Consider the following 17,279-nt stretch of genomic DNA (forward strand, 5'->3'; position numbering starts at 1 on the left):
AGTTGCTTTTACGTTGTTACATATTCGGAAGGAAAAAAAAAAGCGTGTTAACAGCAATGATCTTAAAATAATAATTCTCTCTATGGTTCTTTGCTCCTCAGAGAAAGCAAACGCACGTTCTCCTTCGGTGGGCAGAATAAATTACAATTCCCAGGAACGCAATGGAAGTTCCGTGAAAATCGTGATCCTTTTGCAACAGAACTTAATTGCAGTGAGTGAGGAAAAGCCATAATTTTCCGGAGGCAAGGCGATATTTGCACAGTTACGGTTTTTGATCATTTGGAGCAACTCGAGTTTCGACTCGGCTTTCTGAAAGTCTGACGACGTTGCTTTACTTTGCAGTAACAAAACTTCTTACTACTACCTTCCCTTTGAAACACGATACACACGTGTCGTTTGTGCGTTGTGTGGGAGCAATTGATATAAATCGAGCGAAATATTTCAGTAGATCTGTGAAATTCTAACAAGATAATGCAACATTTGTAAGAACAGTTAGGATTATTCGTGAAAGAAATTCTCATTTTATCTTCAGAACCTCCAACCCTTTCCTTTTTACAAATAGATTTCATCTACATTTGTTCTGATATCAATTATCATTTTAACCAAGGTACAAAAAAATCATAATATTAGAAATCTGTTAATTTGAAGATTATCGATTTAGATCAACTTTTTTCGAAATACACTTACCTCACGAATCGTGTCAACAATTTAATTTAATTTAATTAGTCTGTTAAAAATAGCAGCAGAAATTGTGTTGTAAGTGAAAAGTAGTAGAATGCGTATATTCTGAAACCATTGATTTTCGAGCCACGATATAGTCAAGATCGTAAATTAAATCCTCGAATTGCAAGACCGATTGATGACGCCGCACTTGGGCCCATTCACTGTATTCCATTTTGGATTTGTGCCAAATAAAAGAACAACGACTTGTGACTAACGATATTCCATTTACAATCATATTCTCCTGACCATTGGATTACCGTTTATTTCGTTGACTAAAAAACGTTTTAAATGGCAGAAATTTCGGAAATATGGACCACTTGAAGTTAACGTTAGATCAGGTTTTTAATCCAAAAGATAAGAATTTTTTTGTAAAGAGGATTAAAAGGTTGCATGAGATATGGCAAAAGGTCCTCGCAAACAATGGTCAGTAGTATGTGTAAATACTATTATTTTTGTATTAAAATTGGGCTTCTAAGGCGCCATTATTTATGTGATGACCTAATATATACGCTCTTCGTAAATGAATGACTATTTTTAGAAAGCGTATATAGTGTGTCCAAAAAGGTCGGAGCCAAACCTATACTATACACTACCGGCCAAAAGTTTGGAATCACCTCCCACTTTTCATCAATATTAAATCTGCTGCTAATTTTTTATAGATTTCAAGTTTATCTCAATTCTACATTTACCAATTTATCTCATATCAATTGATTCGAACGATGAAAAATTCTCAAAGTCGCTCGACTGTTTCCTGGAAATTTTAGTGGTAAATTGCAATGCTCGGTGATTCCGAACTTTTGGCCGGTAGTGTATGTTCATAGATGTTGATCAATTGTTGTGGCAGTTGTAACAAATGTTCGAAATTTCTTCTTTCTGCAAGAATGTAGGCTTCCATTCGTCTATTCGTATTTATAATAGTAAATTCATTTTGAATACATTCTCAAAGCTGTCTTCTGTTTCTATCATATTTTCATAAATCAACTGTTTTGCGTGACCCCATAAATAGGAGTCAAGAGGCGTTAGATCTTACAAGGGAACATGTCGAAGTGTCAATCGCCGATTTTTATGAAATTTAATTATAATGCACTTCTCATGAAAATATTTGACACGTATTTTTTTTTATCGGCAATCGTCCGTGTTAAAGGGGTGAAAACCACCCCTCGAGTATTCGACGAATATCTCGGAAACTACCGGAGATAGAGTTATTGTGTACATTGATGAAATTAATATATTTTAAGGACTAATTCGATGGTATAAACTATTTTACAAAAAATCCATTTATTCACATAATATATAAAAAAATATTTTCTTGAATATTTGTTTATGAAAGCTATACACCCAGACACAAATTCCTCGTGCTATTCTGAATAAAAAAGTATTAGGGTGCAACCGTGAAAAACTCGACACTTTTCGAAATATTTGCCTCTTTTTCCCAGCATCTACAGTAAATGTTCCACCATTGCATTCTAAACATTTTCCTACACAATTTTTTACACTTCTCGTCACGTTGTTCAGTTCGTCTGCAATTTTTTTCCATCTCCAACAACAACCGAGTTATAACTCGGTCCAGTTACTTAGATGCACCCCGTATACGTCCTTCGTCGCGAAAGGATTAACGCTGTAAGGACCCAAAGGTGTCGTTTCACATCTCCGTCTCTCTCGGTGTGATATTGTTATTTTATAACTGTTCGGTTACGTGTTTCGGCAAGCTTAGAAGGCTGCATTTGAAATTGGCTGTGTGCAACGTACGATTTATGTAATTTCTGATACCCAGAACGCATTCGTTGCGCTATCACACGATCCAACGTTCAGCAAAAGTACCGTGCCTGCAATATGCATGTATCGCCAGTGGTGATGTCATGCACTCGTGGCTTCCGCATCCGCTCTTTGATAATTATTCGTCGACTATGCTCGTTGCTAGCCACGATGACGTACATATTGCGACTATATATTACACTCACGTCAACTTTCTTCGTTTTTCATCCTTTTCCCGTACGATCGGCGCAATGTTATTTCTGCTGTTTACGTCTGTCTCGCGGTTTGATAGTAACAGTAACAGCACGATTCACGATTCTTTTTCATTTCAGTTATTCACTATGTGAAAAAGTTGTTCTCTTTTCTGTGATAAATCAAATTTAGACTAGAAATTTTTACAAACTGTACAAAATTCAGATTTAATGTTAACGTAAACAAGTATCGGTGATTCGTTTTGCGAGAGTATGTTAAAATGAATGTTTCGCTTTATACGAGACTTGGTTTATGAGAAAATATTGAAAACAAAATTTGATGGAAATTTTTAACACCTCTATATGTTAAAGGCTGACTAATTTTTACTCAAAACATTTCTTTGGCAGATTAGTGTCTGCAAAATTATGGTTAATCTTAGAGGATATATTTTTTTCACTCTTAATTTACATAAAAATTTAAAAAAATTCTAAAATTTTATCCGTAAAACAGGTTTTTCATTAACAAAGCGTTTGCTGTTGGAATTGTGTTATTTGGCTGAAACGATTGGTCCTCCCTAGAAAATAGTTATTGCCAACCAGAAATAACTGGAAATTCTTATCGGAAGATTACAATTGTCCAAGGTAACTCGTAAGTTAATTTTAACTCTGTTTGTAACATAAAACATGTAAAATGCATTATTTAGACCACAGTCTAGTGGTTGATTGGATATGTTGTTTTCTAGCAAAATGTAAACTACTTTTCAGCGAATTTTCTAATAAATTTGTGTTAAATAAATCTACTGTGCGAATCGCGCAACTGGAGCAAATTATAATTCCTCTTTGGTTGTAATCAAAGAGAAATAGCGAAGGAAAATTTGAACGATTTAAACCAATCTATGTTTTTAAGACCAAATCTTCGAAGCTAAGACAGCTGCATCATTTTTTTAAAGAAATCACACGTCTTTTTCTCAAAAAATTAATTAATTAAACACTAACCGTACCACGGCCTCGGTCAAATGTGACCGGTTTTAAAATTTCAATTTAAAACCATGCACCTGTTTTTCTCCTGTATTTTCTTAAAAATCAAAATATGTAATTTGTTTGTTTGTTTTTTTTTTATTATTATCTAAAGTCTGTTTCCTACATTAAATTGACAATCACCTGCATTCCTTTCGGAAGAAATATGATTATTTCGTAACCGGTCATTTGCCCGGACAAGTGTCGGTACGGTTAGCGTTAATACTCCTATTGAAGACGTTGTTCAAATAATTCTCCAGTACGTAGGAAATATTAAGAGATAGAAGTCTTAAGAAGTCTTAAACTCGCAAATATGAAAATAATGTGCAATTTTCATATATTCTAAATGTACGAAATATTCGAATAGTTCAACTATTCGAAAAAGTTAAAGTCCAAATACTACTGGTATTCGAATAGTTGAGCTATTCGAGATTGAAATCCGAATTCTACTGATATTTGAATAATCCGAATTATTCGAATAGTTCAACTGTTCGAATATTCCTGTATACGTGTACTAGTTTTTATCTAATTTTTCACGGATGTTGAGAAAAGTTAGCTAGGACAGTTAAACTAAGGGGAAGAACGAACGGAGAAAAGTTTATACGAGTCTCTCTCTGTCAGATATGAAGACATTAAAGTTGAACCTCGATCGTTTTTGTGTTCCAGGCTTCGATGGATTTGCCACCGGACAAAGCGAAGCTTTTGAAGCAATACGACAACGAGAAAAAATGGGACATCATATGCGATCAAGTGAGTACACGACACGCGCATCGCTAGCTTAATTACTATGCATAACAGCAAATTATATAATTTTCTACGGAGAATAATTGTGCAATGGACTTTCCGTTAAATCGTGTAAATATGGTTACTTTCAGCTATTATTTCTTTAACTCTAGAACGACCCGGCGGGTCAAAAGTGACCCATTAGCGATTTTCCAAAAGTGAATTTTTTGAAACGTGATTGAAACATCAGATTCTTATCGATACATGCAGAAAATAAAGTCGGAAAGTTATCGTGATACGTTAAATGATTATACTTATCAGAATTGAACATTCACCGTTTTTCTTTTCTTTTTTGGAAAGTTGCCAATGAGTCATTTCGTGTTTCGAGAAATGGTACTCTATTGGTGCAAAGATTACTTTACATCGATGTACAGAAATTTGTATCGGTAATTTGATTAATTTTACTTCGGAAAAGGCATGTGGTTACCATCGAAGCTGAGCTTCGATTTCTTCACATTACCAAGATCTTTACACCGAATGGAAATAATTCTGCTCCAAAAAAAAAAACAAATAAAGCAACATTTTTATTGCACAAAGCTTCGTTTTTTAATAAGCTTGAATATTGAAACTTCATTAATAAATAAAGAATTCTTAAGCAAAGAAGCAAATATGTTTCTTTGTTTAATACAACAAACACGCACAGCGACACAATGCTCACGAAAGTATTTGAACCAGTTATTGAAACAGTTCCAGAGATAACAGTTACTTAAAGGTTCTTTCTAAAACAGTTACATAGAGAACTGAAACGACGAATATAACTGTTATGACGAAAAAGGTCCTCACTTGTGTCGGTTCCGGTTCAACTAGCTGTCAGAACATCATCGATTCTATATCGGTCCCAAATCGGTTCTGAACCCCTTGACTTCTGATTTTCTCCGCTGATTATGCATGTAAGCGTCAGCTGTGCACTGTTCCAGTACTAAATCAGGTTAGAAAAGCTAACATATTAGGCGTCTAAATAAATTCTCGCGATTTTTAACGAAAACATTTTCATTGCTGACATAAAAACAAAACGCTTAAGTCACACCAAGCTCTAATTGTGATTCAGAAGTGATTGCAATTCCTTGTCTTCAATTGTCTTAGACCGTCCGGAGCGCGATTTATCGTTAACATCCAAATCGCCAATTCTGAACCTTTCAAACCAATTCTAACACGTTCTTGTCGACGTAGTATTTTCCCATATGCGTGACAAATGATTCCAGTTGTTCCAGCGGTGAAAATGATGAAGCATACTTTGCAAAATACTTTGCATAATCTTGCAAAATATGTGTTTATTTGTCAAACCGCGCACTGTTGTGTCGCTCTTGATACGCGGAATTGGTAACCTCACTAACGAGAAAGAAATTCGAACAAATGAAGAGCACCACACAGTTTTTAGCATCATCCAAATACACCTGACCGCGAGAAATTGTTTATAATATATTATAGATTAATTACATTTGGTAATTCTCAGCCTTATAAATTGATCCTCGGACGGCGAATGGTTTTAGGCCAGGGGTCGGGAAGCTTTCGGAGCCGAAGAGCCATTTCGACAAAATAACGTACAAAAATAACATTTAGGGAGCCGCAATTTTAATTTAAGTTTAAATTTCAAATTTCAGAATCGCGTCGAAACATTTACTTTACCGACGCACTGTAGTTATTTTTTGGGGGGCAACTGTCGGTTCTGCGGTGGCGACAGCAGATTTTTATTAAACATTTAAGAGCCGCAGGTTCACGACCCCTGTTTTAGACGGACGCGGGAGACGAATGCAGGGTCATTTTGGCCCATAGCAAAATTTCCATTGTACACCGGGTTTCAAGAAGGAATTGTGCATAAATACGCATACTTTCAACTATATGTATTTGATATTTTTCTTGGTTATTTACATTTGATACGTAAAATAGGGTGTATCTCCTAATTTGAGCCGCCTGACTTTATCGCTGTTGAGTCAAAATGATCCTGCATTCGTCGTACGAGGGTTAAAACGAAAATTAGAAGTAAATCTTATTTTTGTCACGAATATAACCATTTTCGTCGCACTTCGACCAGAATCCGTGCCGCGAGTCTAGCTCGTTGCTACAAGGCAAGGAGTTAAAATTGATTCTTGTACTGATTTCCTGTGTATACGCGTAACATTTTTTTACGAAATCATTACGAGGAAATAGAAACTGAACAATTACACGTTCAATATTTCATAGTTTTCGAAACGTTTAATAACACATCGTACGCCGATTTCACCTTTTATTTGAACAGTTGAGAGCAGCTGAAATTTATACTTTTTCTAACAATGCTATCGATTCCCTTTGATCTGTAACGTGCGCGCGTTTATCGCTTTCAACGACCTTTGCCGAACGATATCTTCGACCGTTCAAAAACCACAACGTGCTTCTGTGTTTTAATCATATTTCCGATTTGTATCGGGGATTACGAAAGCGGCGTTCTTTTTCTTTTTTTTACACTCTCGTGTCGTTACTTACTTCACTTCGCATTATTTACTTAGCAAAAATTCTTTCGTAATACTCGGATAAAAAATCGACGTAACATAAAATAAGAGGAAAATTCGATTTTTTTTGGTTTTCTCATTTACATTTTGATCGCATTGTGATGGACATAGGATACGCGTGTCGTTCGTGCAGAGCAATTTTTCGAAACACCTAGAAATAGCAGTTGTTCACCTTTATGAAAAGAAAGATATTCCGAAGATTCGTATCGAAATATTACAATGGAGCAACGTAAGTCAAATATTGCGGAATTATACACTACCGGTCAAAAGTTCGGAATCACTGTGCATTGTGAGTTATGCAAAACTTTTCAGAAAAGAGTTCGCAATTTTAAGAATGTTTTAACGAATTTTAAGCATTCCAGTCCGTCGAAATGAGGCAAATTGCTACTGATCTCCGCAACGTCAATTTCAAATCTACAAAAAATTAGTAACAGATTGAGTATTGAAAATTGATAGGTGATTCCGTACTTTTGGCCGGTAGTGTATATACAACTTCTTACAAAGAAACGATACATGAACCAGCTTCAAAAAAATTATTCAACATTACTTGTCTAAATTGATTAAACAAGTTACGTTATTCGTCTAATTAGAATGTCTAATAATAAAGAAGATTTGTTGCGAATTAAAAAATGTCGATAATAAAGCACTTTGCACTACTGCAATACCGACTGCTGTTACAACGGAAATTAACATCATTTCCGAAAAGTATTAGAAAATGTTTTGTTTTTCTTTTCCCGCTTCTAAATAAATGTCGAATGGCAGAGAATATTCGTAGAAAGTGAGGCGTGTTTTATCCTATATATAGACTACAGACGCGTAACGAGCGAATGTGATACCGTCAAACGGACCTGTATAGTCGTTCGTTAGGTATATACGGGGTGTCTTTTTTAACTAGACACGGTGGAGTATCTCGGAAGGAACTGAATCTGCCAAAACAAATGTTCTTGTAAAAGTTGTTCGATAAGTTCGAAAACTTGTTCGAAATAGGGGAGGGATCAAGATCAAGTTTATTTTCTTAAACGGAACGCTATACTTGATTTTTTATTAATTTTTTTCATAATATAATAGCGTTTGCTGAGACGAATTCAACGATATGCCACACGAAATACCATTTCGTTTTATGAAAAATCGAAGAGTGAGGTCAACACGTGACACGCGCCTTCGGCCACATACTAATACAAATTCTCCACAATTTTACGACTTTCCACAAAACGAAATTACCTCATGTGGCATCTCGTTCGATTCTTCTCGACAAACGCTATAATAGAACAAGAGAATATAGCGTTGCGTTTAAAAAAAAAAAAAATACTTGACCTTGATCCCACCGCTATTTCATCCGTGAAAAAATTATTCATACCATATTATGTCCTTCGTCATACCGAACAACTTTCGTAGGAACATTCTTTCGATAGTTTCAGTTCCTTCGGAGATATTTCACCGTGTCCAGTTTAAAAAGACACCCTGTATATGCACGTTTGCGAGACTACGCTTAAGTGGGTTTAATCTCGAGTTTAATCGAGGGCGAGGAAAGTGTCGTTGAACGAGACACTTATTCTGATCCACGGAGGGCGTAGATTATGGAAAATGCATCAAGTGGCTGACAAAATTGTTTTTTCAATGCACGCGAAACTTTAATGTTACGGTCAAATTGATCGATTACGAGGCGTCTTTTAACGAATACGTTTGCGATTGTCTAATAAGCTCGTACTTACTCGGGATAAATCCTGGTCGATAAAACAGTGTAATTTTAATCGTTCTTTCAACTTATTACTGGAACACGTGCTACGAAATGTAAAACTGGTAAGATGGTATTGATAAATTAGAAAATTAACTTGCGCCGTTAGAGCAGCGAACGATAAGTGGTAAATATAGGGTCCGGCAAAAAGTAAATTTTTCTGTTGGAAACGTATATCGACGTAAAAATGTCAAAAAAATGGCGATTCGGAGCAATTTTACAGTACTTTCACAAGAACATGAAAAATTGTTAAAGGAAAATATAGAAATGGACGACCGCCTTTAACCAGAAGTTCTCGCAAGTCGTAAATTCACAAAGCTTTTGGACTTGAAAGGCGCGAACAAATGTTACACAAATTCCCTAGTTATCTTACTTATGGCCTGGATTAGACCAAATGAGAATTACGATTTAATCGTCAGCTGACGATGGTATATTCACGGAATATACAGGGTGGTGCAAAAACTTTGTCCACTTGGAATATTTCCGTTATTTATAATAGTGTGAAAAAATGTTATATACAAAACTTGCATACATAATGTGATGTAAATTCTTTTTACGCGAGTGGAAGCGTAGAGGAGATTTCATGATCGTCTCTATTTCTTTAAACGGAAAGCTATTTTTTTCTATCGCTGTGTGATAGCCGCTGTTGTGATAATTTCAGCGTGCTATCATTAAAGGTCAGTGATGATCGTGAAACAAATATTACTTTCGAATTGTGGAACCGTGGATATGTCTTATCAGCACAGAATTTATTCTAGCAAGTGCTGTAATTCAGTGACTCTTAATTTTATGTAAACAGATCAGTCTTGCCCAAATGTTTACATTCTGATAATACATTACGTGCAGCAACGAAAGTAAACATTTTGGCAATTTACGACATTGCGTGGAATATCGATAGTCAGTATCAATCGATTGCTGTGTCAAATATCACCGTGATAATCAAGATGAAGTTTTCGTTTGAAGAACAAGTGTATATGATCTTCGTTTATGGGGAAAGTCATCAAAATGCACTCATGTGCGCTCAAAAATACTGTCCATCAAGTAATACCGATTACACCAGAAAATATGAGGCAAAGGATTACTGCAGCATGTGCTGGAATAAGTTCAATGATGATAAAACGTGCACCTGATTCAGTGATACGAGGATTGCAACTATGCATCGACACAAATGATAAACACTAAATAGAGGGGTTATTTATAAGGGGGAGAAATATGTTGAGAATGCATATTGTTTGCGCGGAACCTTTGTTGAGGTTGCAAATTGTTCAAGGTGTGGGACACGGTTGCAGTAGCAGAAAAAGAATATTTATGTCGTTGCTCGGTGATTTTTAAGTAGTAAGATACTTTTACTTCACTGTTCATCTTTGAAACTTGAATGCACACATTGCTGCAGTCTCTATTCTCAAATGTAACGGAAGCACTATTTCGAATGCAAAACATTGTCGGAATCTCTATTTCTGATTGCAACATTATTAGAAGCGTTATTTCGAACGTAAACATTATTACAAGCACTACGCTTGAATGTAACGTTGTTACAAGCGTCATTCTCGCTATTATTTTCGAATGCACATTGTGGCAAACGTGTTATCGGGTTCGCACCTTTGTTGCCGCGAAAATTGCACATTGTTGCACGACGCATCGTTTTTCAACTTTGTTGCCGCAAGTCGCTCCCGAAAATTGCACATTGTTGCACGGCGCGCCGTTTTGCAACTTTGTTGCCGGGAATCGCTCCCGAAAATAGCACATTGTTGCAAACGCGTTCTCGGTTTGCAACTTTGTTGTCTCGAAAATTTACACATTGTTGCACAGCGCCCCGTTTTGCAACTTTGTTGCCGGGGACCGCTCCCGAAAATTGCACATTGTTGCAAACGAGTTCTCGGTTTGCAACTTTGTTGTCGCGAATCGCTCCCGAAAATAGCACATTGTTGCAAACGCGTTCTCGGTTTGCAACTTTGTTGTCGCGAATCGCTCCCGAAAATAGCACATTGTTGCAAACGCGTTCTCGGTTTGCAACTTTGTTGTCGCGAATCGCTCCCGAAAATAGCACATTGTTGCAAACGCGTTCTCGGTTTGCAACTTTGTTGTCGCGAATCGCTCCCGAAAATAGCACATTGTTGCAAACGCGTTCTCGGTTTGCAACTTTGTTGTCGCGAATCGCTCCCGAAAATAGCACATTGTTGCAAACGCGTTCTCGGTTTGCAACTTTGTTGTCGCGAATCGCTCCCGAAAATAGCACATTGTTGCAAACGCGTTCTCGGTTTGCAACTTTGTTGTCGCGAATCGCTCCCGAAAATAGCACATTGTTGCAAACGCGTTCTCGGTTTGCAACTTTGTTGTCGCGAATCGCTCCCGAAAATAGCACATTGTTGCAAACGCGTTCTCGGTTTGCAACTTTGTTGTCGCGAATCGCTCCCGAAAATAGCACATTGTTGCAAACGCGTTCTCGGTTTGCAACTTTGTTGTCGCGAATCGCTCCCGAAAATAGCACATTGTTGCAAACGCGTTCTCGGTTTGCAACTTTGTTGTCGCGAATCGCTCCCGAAAATAGCACATTGTTGCAAACGCGTTCTCGGTTTGCAACTTTGTTGTCGCGAATCGCTCCCGAAAATAGCACATTGTTGCAAACGCGTTCTCGGTTTGCAACTTTGTTGTCGCGAATCGCTCCCGAAAATAGCACATTGTTGCAAACGCGTTCTCGGTTTGCAACTTTGTTGTCGCGAATCGCTCCCGAAAATAGCACATTGTTGCAAACGCGTTCTCGGTTTGCAACTTTGTTGTCGCGAATCGCTCCCGAAAATAGCACATTGTTGCAAACGCGTTCTCGGTTTGCAACAATGTGCTATTTTCGGGAGCGATTCGCGACAACAAAGTTGCAAACCGAGAACGCGTTTGCAACAATGTGCTATTTTCGGGAGCGATTCGCGACAACAAAGTTGCAAAACGGCGCGCCGTGCAACAATGTGTAAATTTTCGAGACAACAAAGTTGCAAACCGAGAACTCGTTTGCAACAATGTGCACTTTTTGGGAGCGATTCACGGCAACAAAGTTGTAATGAGAGGTTCGCGTTTGCAACTTTGTTGCCGTGAGTCGCTCCTGAAAAATGCACATTGTTGCAAAACGGGGCGCCGTGCAACAATGTGCAAATTTTCGAGACAACAAAGTTGCAAACCGAGAACTCGGTTGCAACAATGTGCAATTTTCGGGAGCGACTCGCAGTAACAAAGTTGCAAAGAGCGATTTCCCCTTTTGCAACTTTGTGAAACGCATTCATTTTGAACCGCACGTATTTTCGCTGTACGACATGCAAAACATTGTTGTACGCAGTAGTTTGTACGCAAAACATTGGCACTAGCATTTACTTGAACATTTGTGTTCAAATGAGAAAGTGCTAAGCCACATTTTCAACTTATTCATCTACGGATAATGCAGCTTGTACGAAAGCATCTGTATGGAAAATATATGCATTAACCGTGTTCCTTATTAAAATAAGTTTTGTACTAAGTAGAAATTTCATCCCATTCGAAATGAAATATACTTACAATACAATTGAAACCTCTCAAAGTGTGTTCTCTTCTCTCAAATAAAGTTACCAATCGAATTCTTAGAACCCTCCACCTATTAACCAGCAAAAACGACACACAGAAATAATAATATCGAAGTTTTAAAACAGTACCTTTCATAATTCTTATCTACCTCTCGTACAATATCTTAAAGCAATTTACGAGCACATCAGTTTCCACGTTCATTCGATTCACCCTCGTGAGCAGCCGGAAATCGATCGCGAGCACCATAGACTATATACGAACATTTTCTGTAATGTGAGAATATTTATTTTATCACCAGATTTAACCTTGAATGATAGCATTCTGAAATTATCACAACAGCGGTTATCGCACAGCGATAAGAAAAGAAAGAATAACATCCCATTTGAAAAAATACAGTTGAACTTGACATCTTCTCTACACCTCCACCCACGTAAAAAGTATATTTATTATACATCATGTTATGCCATCTTCCATACCATGCAAGTTTTGTATGTAAAATTTTTCCACATGACTACGAATAACGGAAATATTCCAGGTGGAGAAAATTGTTGCCCCAAAATATGTAAATTCAATATTCACATAATTTTTATGAGAATTAAGTAAACCAATATTTGTTTTTTTAAACCATAAATGGACTTATGGTTATCTTCATAATTATTAAACTGTAAAAATTATTTCTGTTTCAATTTCACCTGAATTGCGCTATGTTTTAGTCCGGTTTTGTTTAAAAATAAGGACAAAAAATAAAATATTGTTTAATCTCAATATTTATTTACTTATTGCTAAATTACATTATGTTTAGAAGTTTAACTACTTTTTCATAAATCGTAGATTTTCGTATTACATGGCGAGTTTAGCTGTAAAATGCCACAGTTTAATTAGACTACGTAAAATTGACTTGCACCACTTTCATAATAAATGATTATTTTCAGTTAATCAAAGCATAGGGATATTTTAGAATGTATCCTGTAAATTGTCTATAGTTAAAGAGTTCGCATTAAATGATAGGTAAATTATTTCTTTTCTCAATTTTATCCAAATAGTGGACTTACGCCACTTTCACAATAAATGGTCCATACGTATCTTACAATGGTGCGGTAATTTTTTAAAGATTTTCCTGCTGGAAAAATAGAACGGTCTAACGCATACATTAGCTGATTTTTTGTTCCGAAATAACGGAGGAAAACGTTACAAAGAGTTGCTGTAAAGAGTTCAGGAAAGGTTTTCGCTGTTTAGGTGGACCACTTGGCTCGTTAAACCGAGAAGAACCAAGCAGTTAGGGTGGAACTCGTCTCGAGTGGAAATTACTCCTGCGCGTCCCGCTAGAGTACAGTAGAAAGTACAAAATGGATTTGACGAGTCGTCTGTATTGAAGAAAGTAAGGCACACCAAGATTAAATGCCCGAAGAATTTAGATTATTTCGAAAATTAAACATTCTTCGAGTTCTTGTCAATTTCGCAGATAGTTAAACTTTTCATTAAATATTCAAATTCTGCAGGGTACTTTAAGAAATTAAAGTTTCTACACTTGTTGAAATTTGTATTATCATATTAAAAGTATACACTTCATGCTTATAAATTTATTATAGAAAAGTAAATATCATTTTCTGTATACAGTTAGTGTAAGGAATAAAAGAAATCCCGAAGGAATTAATTTATAAAATGTTTACTAAAGTTATCTCCTTTATGCTTCTGTAAGAATAAAAAAATTAAGTATTAACAGTTTTCGTAAATATTTATGAATATGCTACTTTCCTCGTATGAAAAATTAAAATTAAATGCAGGTAAAATTAAAATTATGAATATGAAAAAAGAAGTAAAACCTGATTAATTTCCTCATAACTATTTTTGTATGTAGGGTGCCCCAGCTGAAGGAGGCCCCTTAAGTATGTCCTTAATTTCAATGTCATGAAAAATATTTATTGCACGGTTTAAATGATTGAAAGCTTTTTCTTCCATGATATTCCCCTTTGGAAATCATTTAAATCGATAAAAACAAAGAAGATATTTAAATGGCCTCCTTCAACTGCGACACCCTGTATACATGGATTATTAACAGATCAAACAGATTAAGAATCTAAGCCAAAATGATTCGTTAGTAAATATGGAAAAGATGATATTCAGCCATTCTAGTGAAATAGTTTTTAGAAAGAGTCGTAAAAAGAGCGCATTATCAGTCAGTTTCTGAAATTCACAGGAATGTAACGCAGATATTAGAACAGATACCAGAAATGTTACGATCAATGGGGATGCGACGCTGGAATGCGTGTGTACAGTTTCAATGGGACTACTTTCAAGATCACATAACCTTACATTGCCTAATTTTCAAAAAGAATTTTTAAATGAATTATTCTTGAAACTTTATTGCCATTCCTCGTACTTCGATGAACGTAACAAAATCATGCATAAAACTATCTTCATAATTTTCGTGCAACTTCAGTTATGCATTAAGTTTTCTACAAATCTAATATTAACCACTTAACGCTCATGCCCGTTTCTCATTCACGCGTGCACAACTAATCGTCCAATAAACGTAACTCTGTTTAATTATTTTCTTTCATTTTGCACATTGCGTCACGGCAAAAGCGTGAGTTATAGCATTATAAATAATGGAAAACTTATATCTACACGCCTAGGAGATAATTAAAAAAAAAGACTAAAATTAATCGTTTATCAAGTTAATCAAGAATTAACTTGAGTATTTCGAATTCTTTACATTACGAGAACACGGTATAAGAATATTTCAAACATTCTCCTTGCACGTTGTTAAATTATATTTGAACTAACTACCGTGTAATTTAATTGAAATATTCCAAAAATAATATTCGAACGTTCCAGTGAGATATTGGCGAAAATAGGCTCGATACTAACGTAAAGCATCGATGTCACTTTCACGTTGAATACTAAAACCACGCCCATATGATAAAATGTCCAAAGTGTAGATGAAAAAAGAATCGTAAATAAAAGGCTCTGTTTAACGTGTAAACGCGTCGTTTATTGTGTGTCTAGTGAGACAGCTTGCTGCACGCTGCGGATTAGCATCGCACGAACAAATCCCCTTTATCGTTCTCATTTATTCGTCCCTTCTCTTCTTCCTCTTTCACTCGCTGCGATGCGCGTTCCCTCTGCGCAATTCTAGTCACTCCCTGCACTGCATTCTGCAAGATCTATCAGCAACAGCTTCGACACATCAGTGTGCACCGCTGGCTCTTGCTATTTTTCTTCTTTTCTTTATTTTCCCTTTAGAAATCGTCCCTCAGAACGCACATTTATACTTCTCGAACGAGACGACCGTTAGAAATTCTGAGTTAGTAATACGAGAAAAAACAAAGTGCACTAAGTACACATACTTGGAATAGTCAAACACGTTGAGTCAGGTTTCTCTACTTTACATGTAAATGACGCTGCGAGTATCGAGCATTATTGTAAAAATGTGTGAGTATAGGTGTCCCAGCAAGAAAGCATCTTTCTTAGAACCTAAATATTATTCTCAGAAAAAAATTCAACTTCTCTGGAATAATAGTAATAATAATACTGAAATATTTTTTGTATTGATCTTCTGTTGTCTGATAGTTTCCAACGTATTTTTTTTTTAAGAATGTGCATTTATTTTTTATTATATATATAATTGTTTGGCATAAGAATACTAATAAGATAATATTAATACTAGATTTAGTATAAATACCAACTGTGAAAATTTAAATAAGGATACAGTGCCTTTTAGATGGAAACCTTTACATAAACCTAATATATCTAATAGGTTGCTGTTTATTGCGTCGGTATTTTAAACAATTTTTAATCGGTACTTTCAATAAATGGTCAATATTTAAAATGAAACATCAATACGTAATATAAGTGGTCAGTATTACAACGATTGAAACAAAAAGTCAGTGTTTTAAATAACCTCACCTAACCTAACCTAAAATTTACATTTTACTGGCCAGAAAACAAATTAATACCAACCAAATAAACAAAATTGTACTGACAAAATATTCATTTTTACTGATTATTTATTTTTAAAAATACTGACCAAATAAATAAAAGTGGTATATATAATGCTGTCTATCCTATTTATTTCTCGTACAATCTCCATATTTTCAGTTGTTAAATAGGTTAACTGTACAAAGTTATAAAAGATTTGTAAAAGCACGAACAACTGCTTTTTATATTATCTACTTTTATGTATTTTACATCTTACAATGCAAAACCTACATATTCAGTAATTCACTATAATATTTGTTTGTTCGTATATTTCAAACTAAGTTTTGTAAAATGGTTCGTATAGTACCATCGAATTTCTCTACTTCTTATTTTATGGAGTTAATCAGTTTGACCCTCGAAAGGCTCCTTTTACCCCTCTTTTAGATGCTAATTGTCTTTATACTGTAGATTCTTGAAATCGTCCAAACACCAGCTGGTGCATTAACACAATTATTGTCCAGACTTCTAGCATAGCCTCTAATTATACAACCCGTGAAATAAGATAACTCTGTAGTGCTTTTTTTTTCTAATTTTTATTTCTCACGTACTTTCACAATTTTCAATAGATAAACGTATTTCTTCACTGTATCAGTTTCGTTTCACACATGTTCTGGCAAAACACTACTTGATATTAACTGTTCTTCTGCATAGCATGACATGCTATTTAAAAAAGTAAAACTGACTTTGAAATTACAAAAATGTCTCTTGCAGCAAACCAAATTATTGTCGCCGTATCGTCTAATTTAATTTTATCATTAACATTACGATTTACACTATTTTTAGATATATACCATTAAAAAAATTAAGACATGCAGCACCCCAGTGTTTAAAATCAATTTTGTAGTTATTGAATTTATTAAAAATTTATCTCGTCTATTTACTTTATCAGCTCGGTCAACAGCAAATTTAACTGTTGGTCATTTAACTTTATTACGGTCGTTTATGTCAAATACAATTATTCCAATTTTAATTTAAAAAATTTCAGTAGCTTTCGTTCAAGCTTGTGTATTATCAATAATTAGGTACACTGTAATATTTTAAAAGTAATATTTTAATATATAT

General features: G+C 35.4%; 1 protein-coding gene across 1 annotated transcript in view; it reads left to right on the forward strand.

Annotated features, from left to right (window-relative positions):
* LOC108575511 (formin-like protein CG32138) overlaps positions 1 to 17,279 on the forward strand; it is a 79,271-nt gene that overhangs the window by 45,391 nt on the left and 16,601 nt on the right. The window contains exon 2 of the mRNA XM_017938328.1: positions 4,353 to 4,436. Coding sequence (XP_017793817.1) covers positions 4,353 to 4,436 — 84 coding nt within the window. The remainder of the gene's footprint in view (positions 1 to 4,352; positions 4,437 to 17,279) is intronic.

Source organism: Habropoda laboriosa, unplaced genomic scaffold, assembly GCF_001263275.1.
Source record: "Habropoda laboriosa isolate 0110345459 unplaced genomic scaffold, ASM126327v1 scaffold317, whole genome shotgun sequence".
NCBI lineage: Eukaryota > Metazoa > Arthropoda > Insecta > Hymenoptera > Apidae > Habropoda > Habropoda laboriosa.